Source organism: Rhinolophus hipposideros (genome assembly GCF_964194185.1).
Source record: "Rhinolophus hipposideros genome assembly, chromosome: 5".
In the NCBI taxonomy this organism is placed as follows: Eukaryota; Metazoa; Chordata; class Mammalia; order Chiroptera; family Rhinolophidae; genus Rhinolophus; species Rhinolophus hipposideros.
This window is the reverse complement of record NC_138051.1, coordinates 76,556,901-76,573,951: the sequence shown is the minus strand read 5'-3', so window position 1 is coordinate 76,573,951 and position 17,051 is coordinate 76,556,901. Positions and strand designations below refer to the sequence as shown.

General features: G+C 40.8%; 1 protein-coding gene across 19 annotated transcripts in view; it reads right to left on the bottom strand.

The window, feature by feature from the left end:
* Nucleotides 1-463: 463 nt before the first annotated feature.
* The window catches only part of SIPA1L1 (signal induced proliferation associated 1 like 1), a 335,407-nt gene continuing 318,819 nt past the window's right edge, over nucleotides 464-17,051 (bottom strand). For 11 of the 19 annotated variants that reach the window (XM_081047663.1, XM_081047667.1, XM_081047676.1 and 8 more), the window contains 5 exons: nucleotides 16,105-16,351; nucleotides 7,428-7,571; nucleotides 5,848-5,977; nucleotides 3,046-3,130; nucleotides 464-2,418 (listed from right to left, as the gene is read on the bottom strand). In XM_081047663.1, coding sequence (XP_080903789.1) covers nucleotides 2,275-2,418; nucleotides 3,046-3,130; nucleotides 5,848-5,977; nucleotides 7,428-7,571; nucleotides 16,105-16,351 — 750 coding nt within the window. In that variant the 3' untranslated portion in view covers nucleotides 464-2,274. The remainder of the gene's footprint in view (nucleotides 2,419-3,045; nucleotides 3,131-5,847; nucleotides 5,978-7,427; nucleotides 7,572-16,104; nucleotides 16,352-17,051) is intronic. The other 8 variants (XM_081047665.1, XM_081047671.1, XM_081047670.1 and 5 more) reach the window with 3 other exon arrangements.

Here is a 17,051-nt window from a genome sequence, read left to right as displayed (position 1 = left end):
GGCTTTGGAGTGCATGATTATTTTTTCAGTAGATTAACTTTTCTAATTATATTTTGCACAGCCTAATATTAACTGGCATTTGTATTCCCTGAGCACATAGCATCTAACATCGTGAGTTGGGGGACACAGTAGAGGCAATCCAAAAATGTGCTGGTCTCAGGAAATGACAATGTTGTTATGGCAAATCCACACATGGATAATGAAGAGAGAACTAATTATAAAGTGCTCTGCAAATATTAAACCATAAGCAGAGAAGGCAACTTAGGAATTCTCTATGGACATGTAAACAGAGAGTAAAAAAAGCTTATTAAAATTCTAAAAGGGACAGAAACTTTCAAGAATCGTCTTTAGTATTAATGGAGCCTGATGAATCAGGATGCAAGGCTGGTCAGTGAGTTACTAGGTGGTCTTTTGAATAAGAAAATGGGGTGGTTTTTCAAGTAAGAAAAAGCAATAAAACCAATGCGTTTTAAAAGAGCGTTTAAAATGAATTTTATTGTTTGAATTTTACAAGTAGTCTTTAAAGGCTTCGAACAAGAACTCTGTTGCAAAACTCTAATAAATAGCTTGCCCCAAGTCCCCAAACAAAATGTAAAACAAAATAAAAACTAAACTCAGAAGGATAAGCAAGCCTTCAGAATGCTTGGATGTCAGTGATAGTTCCCATTTACAAAGAGATATCAGGCAATGTACAATCTCCTTCATGTAAGTCAAACAGAGAAAGAGACAATTGAGATCTTTACAAAGCACTCTGAAATCTTCCTATTTCCATGACAGAAATGTCACCAGAAAAAAAAAATCCCATGGAGAAATCACAATCATGGATGAAACTAGAGCATAAAAATCTGGTGGTGGGGGTGGGGAGACAAGAGAGGAAAATCCATCCTGTGTCTTTCAGGGATGAAGAGAGGAAAGAGTTAGGATTACTTGGGGCAGGGAACATCCAAGCAGATGACACTAGATTCCTGAATGTTCCCCCTTAGACCAGAGTTGCCACTGATGGGGCACAGGTGTCAGTTCATTGACAATTATGAAGGCTAGAAACAGGGTTCCCAGGGGCTCCCCTGGGATCCCTCAACACTGGTGCACCCAGTGTCTGTGCTCTGCAGGACTGAGGGCCTTGAACAATGGCCAGGGGCCCAAAGCAGTTGTATCACTACACAGGAAAAATAGCACATCAACCATTTCTGCAGCAGAATCCTTTGGGTGGCTACAAAAGGATGCAGAAAATGCCGTGCTTAAATTGCACAGTAGGACATGCAGGTTTCAAAAGCCCATTCCATTATCACAGTCATTGCTCCTAACAAGCAAGTACTAAAATTCACAATTTAACATTCACTTTTCCTAGTAACAGATACTGGTGAAATCTTGCTTTGGAGACTAGGATGTATTAATATGGTCATTTTGAGTGAACTAAAAATACAATTTTGCCACACTTTCATACAAAACTATACTTTTGAGCAAAATGCATTTGAAAAATAGTATTTTAGTTTGGAGCCAGGAAGCTGTGGAGAGGCTGATTCCAATTTGGTGGGACTCACTTAAGTCAAACCAAAAGAGGCTCTGGATCTGAGGAGCACACAGCACCTGGGACCATCTCCCTGGGGAGAGGAAGGAGGGAGTGATGTCACCATGTAGGACTGAAAAGGGGCGTGGCCCACAGGCACTATCTCTTCTCCCTGGTTCGCTGACTTGCTGTCGTTAAATAACCCAGACCCTGCTAATCTCTGTAAGACAGGTACAAACTGCCCAGCTCATGCACAAGTCATTTAAGAGAGGCTAAAAGTACCTCCCTCCCCAGGCATTTTAGGAACAAAGGTAAGGAAATCCCCCTCACCAAATAAACAATTCTTAAAAACTTTTATTTTCCTAGGAACAATGACATTTGTCAGGATAATGAGGGAAAGCTTGGGTTACCTGAAATAGTTAAGAAAGAGCTAATAGAATTAGAGGCAGATGGGCTAGGGGGACCCTGGTCCTAGGCCCAGTTTCTTCTTAAATACGTAACAGATAAAGATATTGTGCAAAAAAATAAAGACATTCACATTTTAGCAGTTAAACTTTTATTTTACTTTTTAAAATTTTTACTTTTTTTCTTTTCTACAAAAGGCAGATAATGATTGTTGATCTGCAATTGCTGTGCACTCCCGGAAAGAGGGCAAGTAGGAAGCTGAGGAGGGCGCTCTGAGAATGTGTTCAATGGCACGACTAAGGGGCTTCCCAACCCCACTAGAGGCTCTCCGGGTCCCTCTCTCCTGTCTACCTCAGCCTGCCCTAGCTCATGTCTATGGTATTGAAGACCCATTCGGTGAACTTCTTCAGTTTGTCGGAGGCGTTCTGGGACTCCTCCTGCAGCCTCAGGTTGTCCTCTCGCAAGTGCTGAACTTCCGCCTGCAGGTGAGCTTTGTCTTCTTTCTCCTGGGAGGTAGAGCAGAGTAGAAAAGGACTAAGAGGGGTGGTCCCAGTTCGCTGGGCTGTTAGGAGGAGTGTCCATGGATCTGTCTGGACCCTTTGCCCATCCCCAGTCTTCATTCTACTAAACGTCTGTGTACAAGGCCTGCTCCTGGATGTCAGGATACTCTAACCCCAGAGCATTCATTATAGGTTTATTTTGGAATGTGAATACTTTAATGTCTATTTTAATGTCTTTGATAATAAGGACTGGTAAATTCGGGACAATTGTTTTGGTGGTTGTTGTCTCAATACAGTCAAAGCCATTCAAGAAACAAAACGAGATGCGGGTCTTGGCCGGAAAGCCCAAATAACAACGACGATGCGTGGGTCTAAGCTATTGACACATTATACAAGGAGTTGGGAGGCCAGGAGGCTGGCTGAGGTTCAAAGGCTTCCACAACAAGGGAACAATGATGAAGGCCTTCTTGCACTATTGTGTCAGTAGGGACTGAGCTCCAAGCACGTGTGCACGCTGAGAAAATAGGGAAAACCCCCACGTCTTATGCCACTAACACTACAGTTAGAGGAACTCTCACAGTTCAAGGACAGTTAGCACAGATCGGGCAATTTACTTTGAAAGTATGTGTTTACCTTCTTCAAATCTTCCCGAAGCATCTTCAGCATCCCTTCTAGTTGGTCCACTTTAGAAGCCAGAGTGGGAGAGGAGTCTTTACTGCTGGGAACAAGAAACAAGAGCCCACATTGGTGGGCGCCTCCATGGCTGGTTTGTTTGACATTGTTTTTAATCAGACGGATGTATTTGTAAAATAACTTTCAATGTGCATTTGTCACTTTAAAAAAGAAAATGGCAATTTTAACAAAAGGTTATACAAGTGTAAACTACAGCCAATCAGTAACTTCTTTTGTTAAAGATACTGTATTTTGGTGACAAAAAAATATAGGACAATAAGTGAAAATGGTTTCTTTGGCAGCACAAGAGGTACTTTCTGGCAGATCCAACTGTCAAACAATGAAATGATTCCTATGTCTTTAGTGGTTTTAAGAAGAGGAGAGCAAGCTCCACCTTGGAGTGACCAGGACGGGGTAGGTCTCTGGTTCCCCAGGAAGTAGCCTGTGGCCACCCGTCCAGTGGCAGCTAAGTGATCATGCTCACGTCTTAAAAACTAGTTTAAATAGCTTAAAATACTTTTAAAAAACAGAATCCATGTTTCAGAAGCTTGTCAGTCCAACCTTAATATCTTAAATTCTTTCCTATTATAATCAGCAAACGAGGCCCACAATCTTATTTTCTCCCATTTTATTTAAGCATTAATAATGCGATGCTAGAAGAGTACCAAAAGCAGGGTGAGCTACAGGATGAGAAGGGCACCCAACTGGCTCCACCTATGACATGGCTGGGCAAGGGCTGAAGACCCTTGTCAGCTGTCCTTCCCCCCTTCTCCTTGACCTGATTTCAAGCTGTGGAAAGTTTCTGAGTGAGTTCCAGCTAGGCACAACCCTCAGAGCTATGCAATCGAGAATCTAAAGCCCTCTACTAGGATAACAGGCAGCTGCCTCTTTCCAGAGGTCAAAGGGGAAGAGGTAATGATTCTGAATTACTGGAATCCTGGAATCAGAGATATTCTTTACTTTAAAAATCAAAGTTCAAGCTAGAATTCCTGACCTAAAATGAGCTGTGTTGATGTCTTCTGCTAATTCTAGATCTACAGCAAGCCCAAAAGGTAAAACACACGGTAGCAAAGGCTGCAGATAAATGAAATGATAACGATCTTCAAACTTCTAAGATAAGACAACCACTAACCGCTGACAATACATGTATTTTAAAAGGTAAGTGGTCAGTGATAATCCACAGCCATACAATATGGTCCAACAAGCTGCTCAGATTTGGATGGGTTGAAGGGCAAAGAGGTGGCCGAATAAGGGTGGTGCTTAACAGAATCATTGGATGGGTGGGGGGAGGGGAGGTCCTTCACAAGACACCGAGCCCAATCGCAGCGCCTGGTAGGGCTGATGCAGTCACACAGGTTTGTCAGGGCTGAAGCAACTCTTAGCAGCTTATCTTGACTTCTGGAGGTTTTCAAAATGAATTCTATGTCTGTGCATGCACTGATAGTTTTTCAAAACATATGTAACTCCGTTTGCATTTGTTCATCCACACTGAACAAAGAGCCAATCATCACCGTTGTCTTAGGATTCTAGAAAGGGTTAAAACTGTTCAATAATCCTTTCTTAGGAAAATGGACTTTGCTCACGCAGAATCTCTTTGTTGGAGACCTCATCCCAAGAAGCTACATTTTGGGCCGCACTCCACCCCAACTCTGCAATTTTCTTTTTTGTTTTAAAGTTTTCAGCAGCCAAACTAAGTGCCGCTCTCTAGCTGTCCCAATGGTAAGAGTGAATGCAGCATCTGTCGGTCACACTCACGACAAACGATCCATTGCTTTTAGAGTTGCTGTATAAATAGTGTTTCCTTGCAGACTTGCTCTGAGACGTCCTCAAGCATAAACCGCAGTACACTATGTGATCTATACCACACTCATTCGCCTGTTAATTGTCTGTTTCTGACCCAGTTTTATAGATACCCGGATTCGTGATCATCCTCAAAGGGTTTTAAGGGAAGAGGTTTCAAATGGATGAGATCATTCTGCATCAAAAAGTGCTTACTCCATGTTCCACGGCTGACTCCTGGGATGTTCTAATATACAATGAGTGCCCACTGCAAGTTGCAGAACCTATCAACAACGTGTACCAACCAACCAATTTTACCACAGGCTAACTGACGCAACCAACTGTTCAGTTCCTACAGCATCTCATAACGAAACAATGCTACTGAACGACCTGCTGGTCCAGTAATATCACACACATAGCCAATAGCCTCACCACCTGAAACTGAGGGGAAAACGGAAAAAGTCAGCCTCTGCACAGTTAAACAGAAGTCAATGTCCACGTTCTTAACTCTCAAGAAAACCCTCTGGGCTTCCGTTATTGCTTACGTATTTTACATACAATCTGAACTACCTTGGTGACTCATGTCTGATGTAGACCGGAAGTAGCATGTTGGAGCTGCTAAGACACAGGCATATTTACAAGATGGCCAACTGAGAGCTGGGGAACGGATTCAAAGACTAACGGCACAGGAATCGGGGGATGCTTCAGTGCAAATGATTTTTCTTACCTTCCTAATAAGCCCCAAGGGCATAAAGGTATTATGGCATTAAATAACAATGAATTTCATAATTACAACTTTACGTCAAAGCCAGTTTAATTGTATTTACACTATTTGGTTACAAAATGTTCTAACTAAAATGTGAAGTGCCAGGCACTGCAGTGAAGAGAAGAGGGTCATTCAGCTATTCCCCATGGCCTCCATCTCCCCTTCCCCACCTGCTGGCACTAGTATAGGTGACAGGTGGTACAGAGTGGTGACCTCACCATTGGGTGACCAACCTGCTGTAAGATTTCATCTGGGCCAGAGCCTGGTCCTCAAGCTGGTCACTGTTGGATGCAGCACTCAAGGGGCGATGGTTCTCATCACTAGCAGCAAAGAATGAGGCTCTCTGGACTGGAAAGGAGATAAGAAACCATTCAGCTTTCTGGAACCATGTCCTGAGCCCTATCTATCAAGCCACCAAATGGCCACAGTGACAGTCATCTAATCAATGTGCAGGGAAGCATCAGAACCCTCATAGGAAGAAATTATTCTGTGTTAAGCTGTAAGAGGATAGGGGCACTGTAATTTCCCTTTAAAAAAAAGTTGTTGTGAATCAATGTTTAGTCTTCCTTGCCTCTTGCTCATCAAAGTAGCATTCTGTTAAACATTTCCCTGGAAACAGGCTTTGTGCCAAACTTCCAGACCAAGGCTTTCCACTCAGCGATGATATAAAATGCATTAAAGAGCTGGTATTAAGTTTCTTGAGACTTGAAGTATGTTTTCCATAAGATGCCTGGGCACTTTGCTGGGCTTTAACCCATGTTCACACCAGGTGTGCTTTAAAATATATCTACTGAAAACTTGAGCCCCCAAAAACCCAAATCAAATTAGAAAAACCCTCCCATTAGAAACACAAAATTGCTACCACTTTATATACAGGAGAGTGACCAACAAACTGAAATTTAAAATCCATTTACTATTGGGGAATTGCCAGTGAAAATGGGGATGCCTTGCTGACTGCTTCCTGGTTGCCAAACTTTCCTGGTTGAATTCTTTGGCCTAATTAATTTCTCCCCAAAACTGGAACCCGACGGAATAGCCACTTTCAATTCTTCAAGAGCAGTAACAACAAATGAAACCCCACCTCCCCCAAACAAATCGTCTGCTAGCATCTTCATTTTAGAAAGAACTACTTTACACCAAAATATTTGGAGTGATAATCTTAGAATAAGTCAATCTATTCCAAAAAAGGCACTTGACAGCCTTATGTCAACACACAAGACAGCATTGCTTTTAGTTTTTTTATATTTCGGCAAACCGGGTCAGCACCAGTCTAAGGACCTACAATTAAGAACCAGTGGCCTGGAGCAAGCACACAGCCAGTGGGTGGGCCCAAGAACAATGAGGACAGGAAATGTGCTGCCACACACGGGAGAGGTGAAGGGGAAGGGCAGGGGGAGTACCCAACATTTGCCAGGACCGGGGCAGGGCAAGCATCCTAACAGATCCAACTGTGCATTTAGCATTGATGTCTTTCTGACGTGATGAAAGACCATGTTCTTTTCAGTCAAGTGACAGGGCCCGCCCTTCCCACATACGGGGCCGTAAAGCATCCATGTAATGAATACCTGTGGAGAGGAAACACCAGATTCCATCTGATTAGGTCAGACGATGTGTGCCCTTGCTGAAGTGCTCAATAAGTGTTAGTTCAGCTCGTTTCTGGCTGTGCCAGTAAAGGGCATGTGCTGTCAGTGTGTCCGAAGAAGCAGAGTGAGCAGACCTGACTGGAGCTCCCACAGCCCACACCTCAGCGTGGCCCTGCCTGCCCTGCGCTGTCTGCTTGGATCTTCAGAGGACTCACCCTCATACGCCTTGGCGGCATCCACCAAGTTGGACCAATCCAAATCCGCAGCAGCATCAGGCAGGGGCATCAGGCCGGGGTCGGGCATGGGCCTTCGCGTCTCCTGGACGTCGGTGAGGGAACTGTCTGAGGCCGAGAACTCTCCTGCAGGAAGAGACGAGGGAAAAGACACTTCTCATGCCCACAGGAGAACCACTCGCGAGCTTATTTATTTTCTGTTACCAAAGAGAGCTGGAAGTCAGTCGTCACCTAGAATTAATTTCTAGGCTAGCAGGCCATTAATGGCCATTCTAAAGCTGAGGTGCACTACAGATATCGGCTTCCTCCAGTCTTAAGTCTTGTTTTTTCCTTTTTAAATAACCTTCTACTATCTCATTTCTAGTAGTGTGAGTCATGGAAAAGTTACTTTTGCACGGAGCTAATATGTCTGCTTTTGTAGGAGCTCTTTGTCCACAGTGGGGTCCAGGGCAGCTCCAGCGTCTCGCTTTTCCTCACAGAGTGAAAGGATTCAGGCTGGGTAAAGAGGGCTTCTCTTTCCCAAGGACAAGATAAGCAACTTCTGGGATCAGTAGTTTTGGACTGAGCTCCTTCTAAGGTGACAATTTTTTAAATACAAATATTAAGTCATCCTAAGAATTAAGCTTTGCTTAGCCTGGGGCAGGGAGGAATGGTGCAGTGAGCCACTCTATGCCGTAAGAGGGCATGCTGCTACTGCTCAAGTTCATGAAGGCAGAGGACAGGGAGGATGGGAAGGCTGGGGGGCTCGTGAAATGTAAATGATCTCCCGAGGGCAGAAGCTGGGGTGGAAACAAGGGCAGAGTGTGCAAGTTCATGAGAAGGGCCACCCTCAGAATGTGACTGTGACCCTGAAATCCATGCAAACACAGAACCAGAGGTGAAGCTCTCAGTTAAAATCTGTAAGCGACTCCAGAAATACCTGTTTACAAGGAGTTAAAAAGTTTCGTCAATTATGAGAGCCTGGTAAACCAGAGTATATTTAGTGCTTATTTTCCCTTTCAAATTATATACAGAACTGCTCTGGAAGTGCAGCTGCCAGTTATTAATGTGCTTAAAATTAGCAAAATTATGAGTAAGTGGAAATCAACAAATACTGCCAGATATTAAACGCGTGTTCTATTTAAACTTGCTCCCACCGAGGGTAAGTAGGTGGAACAGACAATTTTAGAGATCACAACCCTTATGCCCTTTTATCTCTGGGGCTCAAATTTCCATATGGGGGAAAAAGAAGTCACCCCTCCGCGTCGCCCAAACACATTTCAGTGGCATTTACACCAAATGAGGTAGTGCTGAGGGATCAGGCCAGCAAGGATTGCTCAGATTAGGCCGTAAGATCACCATGCTGCTGCCTGATTTTCAGGAAAGAAAAGGTGAGCTCAGAGAGGGAAGCTTGTTTTTTCCCTTCCTCAGGGCCCAGCCTTCAACTCCAGGCTTCCTCTGCTGAACAGTGACTGTGTGTGGGGTCTGGGCTGCTCTCCTAGAATGGAAGCTTCTAGAAGGCAGCGCCTACACTGACATGACACATGCAGAGAAGGCTTCACAAAGGGTTTGTTTTTACTGCTGCAAAGGTTAAAAAAAGTACAGGGACGTGAGAGAAGCATCCAAGGTAGGTGTGAAAATGTAGGAGCAATGGAATTCAGGAGAATGTGATCCCAGTTTGGGGACAAAAACGGAGAAAAGGTTTCAGGCATATCAGGTCACTACCAGGACATAATATGTGTCAATTTTATGTGTCAATTTTAGTTCTTTGGGGGTGACCTCCTGGAGCAAAGAGAAACCAGATTCAAGCTGCAGTTGGATGAGGGCGTGGGAAAGGGGAAGCTGGCATGATCCTTGACTAACGTCTGTCATAGGTGAGAAAAGGAGAATGGGAACAGTGAGTGGGATGGAGATGATGGTGGTATAGTCATAAGAGTAGCTGAGTGTTCACAAATAATGCAGGGAGAAATCAAGTTAGACAAGCAGCAGATTTAAAGAAAGTACTGCTCTGAGAGGCAGTAGAAGGAAAAGAAATGTGGGTATGAATGGACACAAAATTCCCAGAAACAAAAGGGGGTGGTGGCAGAAGGGACATGGGGCTATAGCCATATGTATAATCCACAAGCAGGAACACAGGTTCCATACAGGTATCTGTTGTACTGGGTCACAGCAGGGGGGGTAGGCACAAAAGACAACCCTGGAATGGGACTGGACAGAGAAAGGAGAAAGGCAAAGGGCAAATTTAAATCCATAGTCACAGAATGTGGCCCCTAATAAATTGGGATCTAGTTAGGTCACAGAGCAAACAAGGCATTATGAACCAAAGGCAAGAACATGGAGGTGCCTCATCATCAACACGCCTTTTCCTAAAATAATACTGGCCGGCCCACTGAGTAAATGAAAGAGGCAACAAACAAGTGGTTGACACCAGAGGCAATATCCTCACATCCTGGGGAGAAAGAGCAATGGCAAGGCTGGGTGCTGATGTGACTGGAGACAACCAGTGGGTACAGTCTCTAAGAAACAACTCATCTAGTCTTAGGCAAATTTACTCACCCACAGCAGCAGCACAGATGTTTGGAAAAAGTACTAACTCCCCCAATACACCTTTGTATTCAAATTCAAATTCAGGTCTTGGGGATGGTCTGGAAATCTATATTATTTCCCTGTTTTTGTGGCTGCCACTCAAAGGATTGGCTCTGGTGGCCACAGGGACTTGCATTCCTGGGTCCCATGGGACGGTAACAATCAGAGAGATAGTTCTTGGCATTGTATCTTTACTAGGACACTGCACAGACAGCAAATTGAAACAAACCAGTCTTTCTGTGAAAGAGGATTATGTCTTGTTCTGGAGCTTTGGCTGAGGGGCTTGGCTTCAGGTTTGGCATTAAACTAGGGGGTGGCCTATGAAGGGACTTCTCAGGAAACAGAGGCCAATGCTCTCTTCCTCTGCTTCACTCCAGCTCACCAGTATCTCCCAGAAGGAAGTTTATGTACTCATATGGCACCCCGATTTTGTGACACCTCTGTATTGCCTGCTTGTGATGACCAGCAAGGCTTAAGCCTGTGGAGCCACAGGAATATATATATATATATATATATATATATATATATATATATATATATATATTTGCATACTTTAAAAGCTGCTGCCAGAGGATCTGGCTTCCAATCAGCATGAATCTAAGTACTGACTGAGATCCTCCCCTTTGGGACACTGACATGTCTTGGCACACCTCAACTAAAAATAAAGTTTGCTGTTTGGACATCACAAAGTTTAAGAGAAAAGCAAGAGCTAGGGCAGGAGTAAACAACAAGGTTCATGCGTTACACGAGGCCACTCCTTCAAGACTGGAAGAGGGGGCTGTTTCATCTAGTGCATAGACGTCTGTAAAGAATGTAATGAAAAATGAAGAAACAGAGGAACACGTTCCAAATGAAAACAAGATAAAAATCACAGAAAAACAAATCTTAATAAAATGGAGGAAAGTTATTTACCTGATAGAGTTAAAAATAATGGTCACAATGTTGCTACAGAGCTTGGGAGAAGACAGATAAACAAAGTGAGCACTTCAACAAAGATATATAAAATATAAGAAAGTATCCATAGAACTCACAGAGCTGAAGAACACAATAATTGAACTGAAAAATATAATAGAGGGGTTCAGCAGCAGACTAGATGAAGCAGAAAAAAGGACCAGTAAACTTGAAGACAAGACATTGAAGGCAATGGAACTCAATTAGAATATCAAAAAGAAAAAAACAAACAGTGAAGATAGCTGAAGGGACTTATCAGACAATATCAAGTGGACCAACATCCATGCTATGAGAGTCCTGGAAGAAGAGAAGAAAAAGAAAAGGTGGAAAATAAACCAGATATCCAGATCCAAAAAGTCCAGAGAGTTCCAAATAAGATGAGCCCAAATGGAACCATACCAAAACATCTTATAATTAAAATGTCAAAAGTTAAAGTCAAGGAGCAAGAGAAAAATAATTTGTCAGGTACAGGGGAGCCCACATAAGGCTCTGAGCAGATAGTCTAGCAGTAATTTTGCCAGAAAGCAGTGGTAAGATATATTCAAAGTCCTGAATGAAGAAAACTTCCAATCAAGAATACACTATCTAGTGAAGTTATCAAAGTATAAATCTAACTGGAAAAGGTAAATATACAGTAAAGGTGGTGGATTAATCGCTTATGAAGCCAGGATGACGGGTAAAAGACAGAAATAGTAAAAATAACTATAACTACAATAATTTATTAAGGGATACACAAGATAAAAAGATGTAAATGGTGACATCAAAATATAAAATATTAGGGGTAGGAGGAGAGTAAAAATCTAGAGCTTTAGAATGCATTTAAACTTAAGTTGACATCAACTAAAAATAGACTGTATAAATTGTTATATGTAAGCTTCCTTGTAACCACAAAGCAATAAAACCTATAGCAGATACACAAAATATAAAGAGAAACAAATCTAAGCACACCACTACAGAAAGTCACCAAATCACAAAGGAAGAAAGCAAGAAAGAAGAAAGGAACAGAGAAATTACAAAACAGAAAACATTAACAAAATGGCAATAAGTACATACCTATCAGTAATCACTTTAAATGTAAATGGACTAAACGCTCCAATCAAAAGACAAAGAATGGCTGAATGGATTAAAAAACAAGATCCATCTATATGCTGCCTATGAGAGACTCACTTTAGATGTAACAACATACAGACTGAAAATGAAGTGATGGAAAAAGATATCTCAGGCAAATGGAAACCAAAACAAAGCTGAGGCAGCTATACTCAGATCAGATGAAATAGATTTTAAAACAAAGACTGTAAAGATGATATGACATTTGTAAATATTTACACATTAACATAGGAACACCTAAATATATAAAGCAAATATTAACAGACCTAAAGGAAAAAATAGATAGTAATACAGTAATAGTAGAGGACTTTAGCACCCTACTTACATCAATGGGTAGATCATCTAGACAGAAAATAAATAAAGAAACATTGGCCTTAAACGACACTTTAGCCCAGATGGACTTAACAAATATATAAAAAACATTCCATCCAAAAGCAACAGAATACACATTCTTCTCAAGCACACATAAACCATTAGCCAAGATAGACCATATGTTAGGCTCCAAAACAAGTCTTAATGAATTTTAAAATACTGAAATCATATCAAGCATCTTTCCCCACCCCAATGGGATAAAACTTGAAATTGACTACAACAAGAAAATGAAAATTCATAAACATGTGGAGTTTAAACAACACGCTATTGAATAACCACTGGGTCAAAGAAGAATCAAAAGGGAAATAAAAAAAATGCCATGAGACAAATGAAAATGGAAATACAATATACCAACACTCATGGGATGCAGCAAAGCCGTTCTGAGAGGGAAGTTCATCTTGATAAATGCCTAATCAAGAACAAGAAAAATCTTAAATGACCTAATTTTACACCTCAAGGATCTAGATAAAAAGAACCAAGAAAGCCAAAAATTAGTAGAGGGGAGGAAATAAATGAAACAGAGACAAAAATAAATAAATAAGTAAAAACAAATAAAAAACCAGAGTTCAATGAAACTAAGAGCTGGTTCTTTAAAAAAATAAACAAAATAGACAAACATTTAACTAGACGCACCAAGAAAAATGAGCAAAGATTCAAATAAAATCCGAAATGAAAGAGGGGACGTTACAACTGATACCACGGAAATAGAGAGGATCATGAGACTACTATGAACAATTATATGCCAACAAATTGGATAACCTAGAAGAAATGGAAAATTCCTAGAAATATATAATTTACCGAGACTGAATCATGAAAAAATAGAAAATCTAAACAGACATATTAGTAGCAAGGAGATTGAGTCAGTAATTACAAACCTCCCAACAAACAAAAGTCCAGGACCAGAGGGCGTTACAGGTGAATTCTACCAAACTTTTAAAGAAGAATTAATACCAACTTTCTCAAACTCTTCCAAAAAATGGAAGTGGAGGGAACAGTTACAAACTCATTTTATGAGGCCAGCATTACCCTGATACCAAAACTAGACAGGGATACCACAAGAAAAGAAAATTACACGTCAATAATCCTGATGAACATAGATGCAAAAATGCTCAACAAAGTTATTAGCAGAGCGAATTCAACAAGATGTTAAAAGGATAATATACCATGATTAAGTGCAATTTATTCCAGGGATGAGAGGATGGTTTAAGATCCACAAATCAATCAATGTAGTAATATCACATTAGTGAAATGAAGTATAAAAATCACATGACCATCTCAAAGATGCAGAAAAATAATTTGACAAAATTCAACATCCATCTATGATAAAAACTCTCAAGAAAGTAGGTATAGAGGAAACATACCTCAATATAATAAGGATTGTGTATGATAAGCCCATAGCTAACATCACAGTCAATGGTGAAAGGTGAAACCTTTTCCTCTAAGATCAGAGACAAGACAAGGATGACCATTCTCATCACTTTTATTCAACATAGTACTAGAAGTCCTAACCACAGCAATTCGGCAAGAAATAAAAGCATCAAAATACGAAAGGAAGAAGTAAAACTCACCATTTGCTGATGACCTATTATATTAAAGAACCCTAAAGACTGCACCAAACAAACAAACAAACAAACAAAAAAAAAACTGTAGGAATAAACAAATTCAGGAAAGTTGCAAAATACAAAATCAATACACAAAAATGTGTTGCATTTTTATATATTAATAACAAACTATCAGAAAGAGAAGTTAAGAAAATTCCATTTACAATTAAATCAAAGAGAATAATATATCTAGGAATAAATTTAACCAAGAAAGTGAAAGACGCACAATGAAGGCTATTCCATACTGACAGATTGGAAGAATTAATTATCTTTAAAATGTCTAACCTACCTAAAGCAATCTACAGATTCAGTGTAATCTCTATCAAAATACTAATGACATTTTTCACAGAACGAGAACAAACAATCCTAAAATACGTATGGACTCACAAAAGACCCAAAATACCAAAGTAATCTTGGGAAAGCAGAACAAAGCTGGATGCATCACATTTCCTGATTTCAAACTATATTACAAAGTGATTGTAATCAAAACAATATAGTATTGGCATAAAAACACATATACAGATCAACGGAAGAGAAGAAAGAGTCCAAAACAAACCCACACATACATGGTCAATTACTTTACAACATAGGAGCCAAAAACAGACAGTGGAGAAGGAACAGTCTTTTCAATAAATGGTGTTGGGGAAACTGGACAGTCACATGCAAAAGAATGAAGCTGGACCACTATCTCACGTGTTACACAGAAATGTACTCAAAATGGATTAAAGACATGATTGTAAGATGAGAAAACAAACTCCTAGAAGAAAACATACTAGGTAGTCAGCTCTGTGACAACAGTTGTGGCAATGATTTGGTATATTTGACACCAAAGCAAAGGTAACAAAAGCAAAAATAACAAGTGGGACTACATTAAACTAAAAAGCTTCTGTACAGCAAAGAAACCATTAACAAAAGGAAAAGACAACCTACTGAGTGGGAGAAAATATTTTCAAATCCTATATCTGATAAGGGGTTAATCTCCAAAATATATAGAACTTACAACTCAATAGCAAAAACCAAACAATCTGATGAAAAAAAGGGCAGAGGATCTGAACAGATTTTTTTTCCCATAGACATACAGATGGCCAACAGGTGCATAAAAAAAATGCTCAACATCACTAATCAGGGAAATGCAAACAAAAACTTCACACCTGTTAGAATGGCTATTATCAAAAAGTTAAAAAGTGTTGGTGAGGATGTGGAGATAAAGGAACGCTTATGCACTGTCAGTCGGAATGTAAATTGGTACAGCCACTATGGAAAACAGCATGAAGACTTCTCAAAATAAAACTACCATATGATACAGCAGTTCCACTGCTGGGTATTTATCCAAGAAAATATCCACTTCTGGATATTAACTTGAAAAGAGAGAACCACCCCCATGTCCACAGCAGCATTTTATACAATAGCTAAAATATGGAAACTATGAACTTAACTGTCCATTGATGAATGAATGCATCAAGAAAATGTGGTACATATACAATGGAATGTTATTCAGACATAAAAGAAATAATAAAATCTTGCCATTAGCAAGGACATACTGGACATTGAGGGCATTGTGCTAGTTGATAAACATCCTATAGAGAAAGATAAGTCATGGGGATGTAATGTACAGCATGGTGACTATAGTTAACATACTGTATTGCATATTTGAAAGTTGCTAGGAGAGTAAATCTTAAAAATTCTCATCACAAGAAAATAAAAAAACTAAGTATGAATGGTGACGGGTGGTCATTAGACTCATTGTGGTGATCATTTTGCAATATATACAAATATCGAATCATTATGTTGAACACCTGAAACTAATTTAATGTTATATGTCAATTACACCCAAATTATTAAAAAACCAGCAAGCATCCCTGGTGACTTTTATGGTCTGGTGAGGCTGAATGTCTGTACCCTGTGGTTTGCCATTACTGGTGAGAGGCTAAACGAGGAAGGTGTTGGTGAGCTAAGATAACCTGAGCATGTTAGCAGGACTCCGTCCGGTTATTCTTCTTTGAGCAGTTGTTTTGGGGACATTGGCCATCATCAGCTGTAGCTATAGCGAAAAACAAACTTACCATGCAATGACTTCATTCCCAAGGTGTAAGAAGGCCTCCGCAGTGGGAGAGACTTGGGGAGAGAAGGGTACGTGCTACTGAAGAGGACATCGTTGGGCAGGGCTTGGTCCAGAAGCGAAGCCCTCGAGGTGAAAAAGTGCTCCCTCTGGCCACTGTAAATACTCTCATCCGACAGCGTTCTGTGCAAGGCTCGCCTTGAGGTGGGGGTGGTAGGAAAAGGAGACTGGGGCGAGGAGAGCGCGTGGAACTGAAACACACAGTTGAGACAACAGAAGGTCAATTTTCTGGGTCGTGCACCTATGACTCACTAGTTGGAGGGCGATGGGTGGGTTAACAAAATCACTGCTCTCAGACACACCTCTTCAAATCCTGGAGCCCAACAAGGAAGTGTCAAAGTCTACCATGGCTGTCTACATCCTTCAGTGCTTGCTCACATCCTCAGCCCAGAATATCAGTGCTCAGTACACAATTCAGATACGTGATTGAGTGAATTCATCCATGTGGTGTCACGGTTAAGAACAAGATGAGGATCAGACACAAGTGAGTTGTATCTGAATCCTGTGTCATTGACGAAACATATAATCTCTCTGAACCAAACTCCTTGTCTGTGAAATGGGGGCACAACATCTCTCAGGATTACTACAAGAAATAAATGAAACACTGGATTGATCACAATAGCATGTATCCGTGGTATTATGAAATAATATGATGGTCCCCAGGGGAACCGCCACAGTGCCATGAAGGGATCCTCAGAAGCTTGTCAAGTGACTACATGTTTGCTAGACGTCAAGAACATTTGATCATCACAATACATTAACTCAGATAATAGGTGGCTCTTGATAAACATTAACTACTGTAATTATATTTAATCAGTTTGGGCGATAATTTACTTTGTGAGAGAGATTTCCATTCATGAAATGAAAACAGGGAAGTCATCTTTATAAATG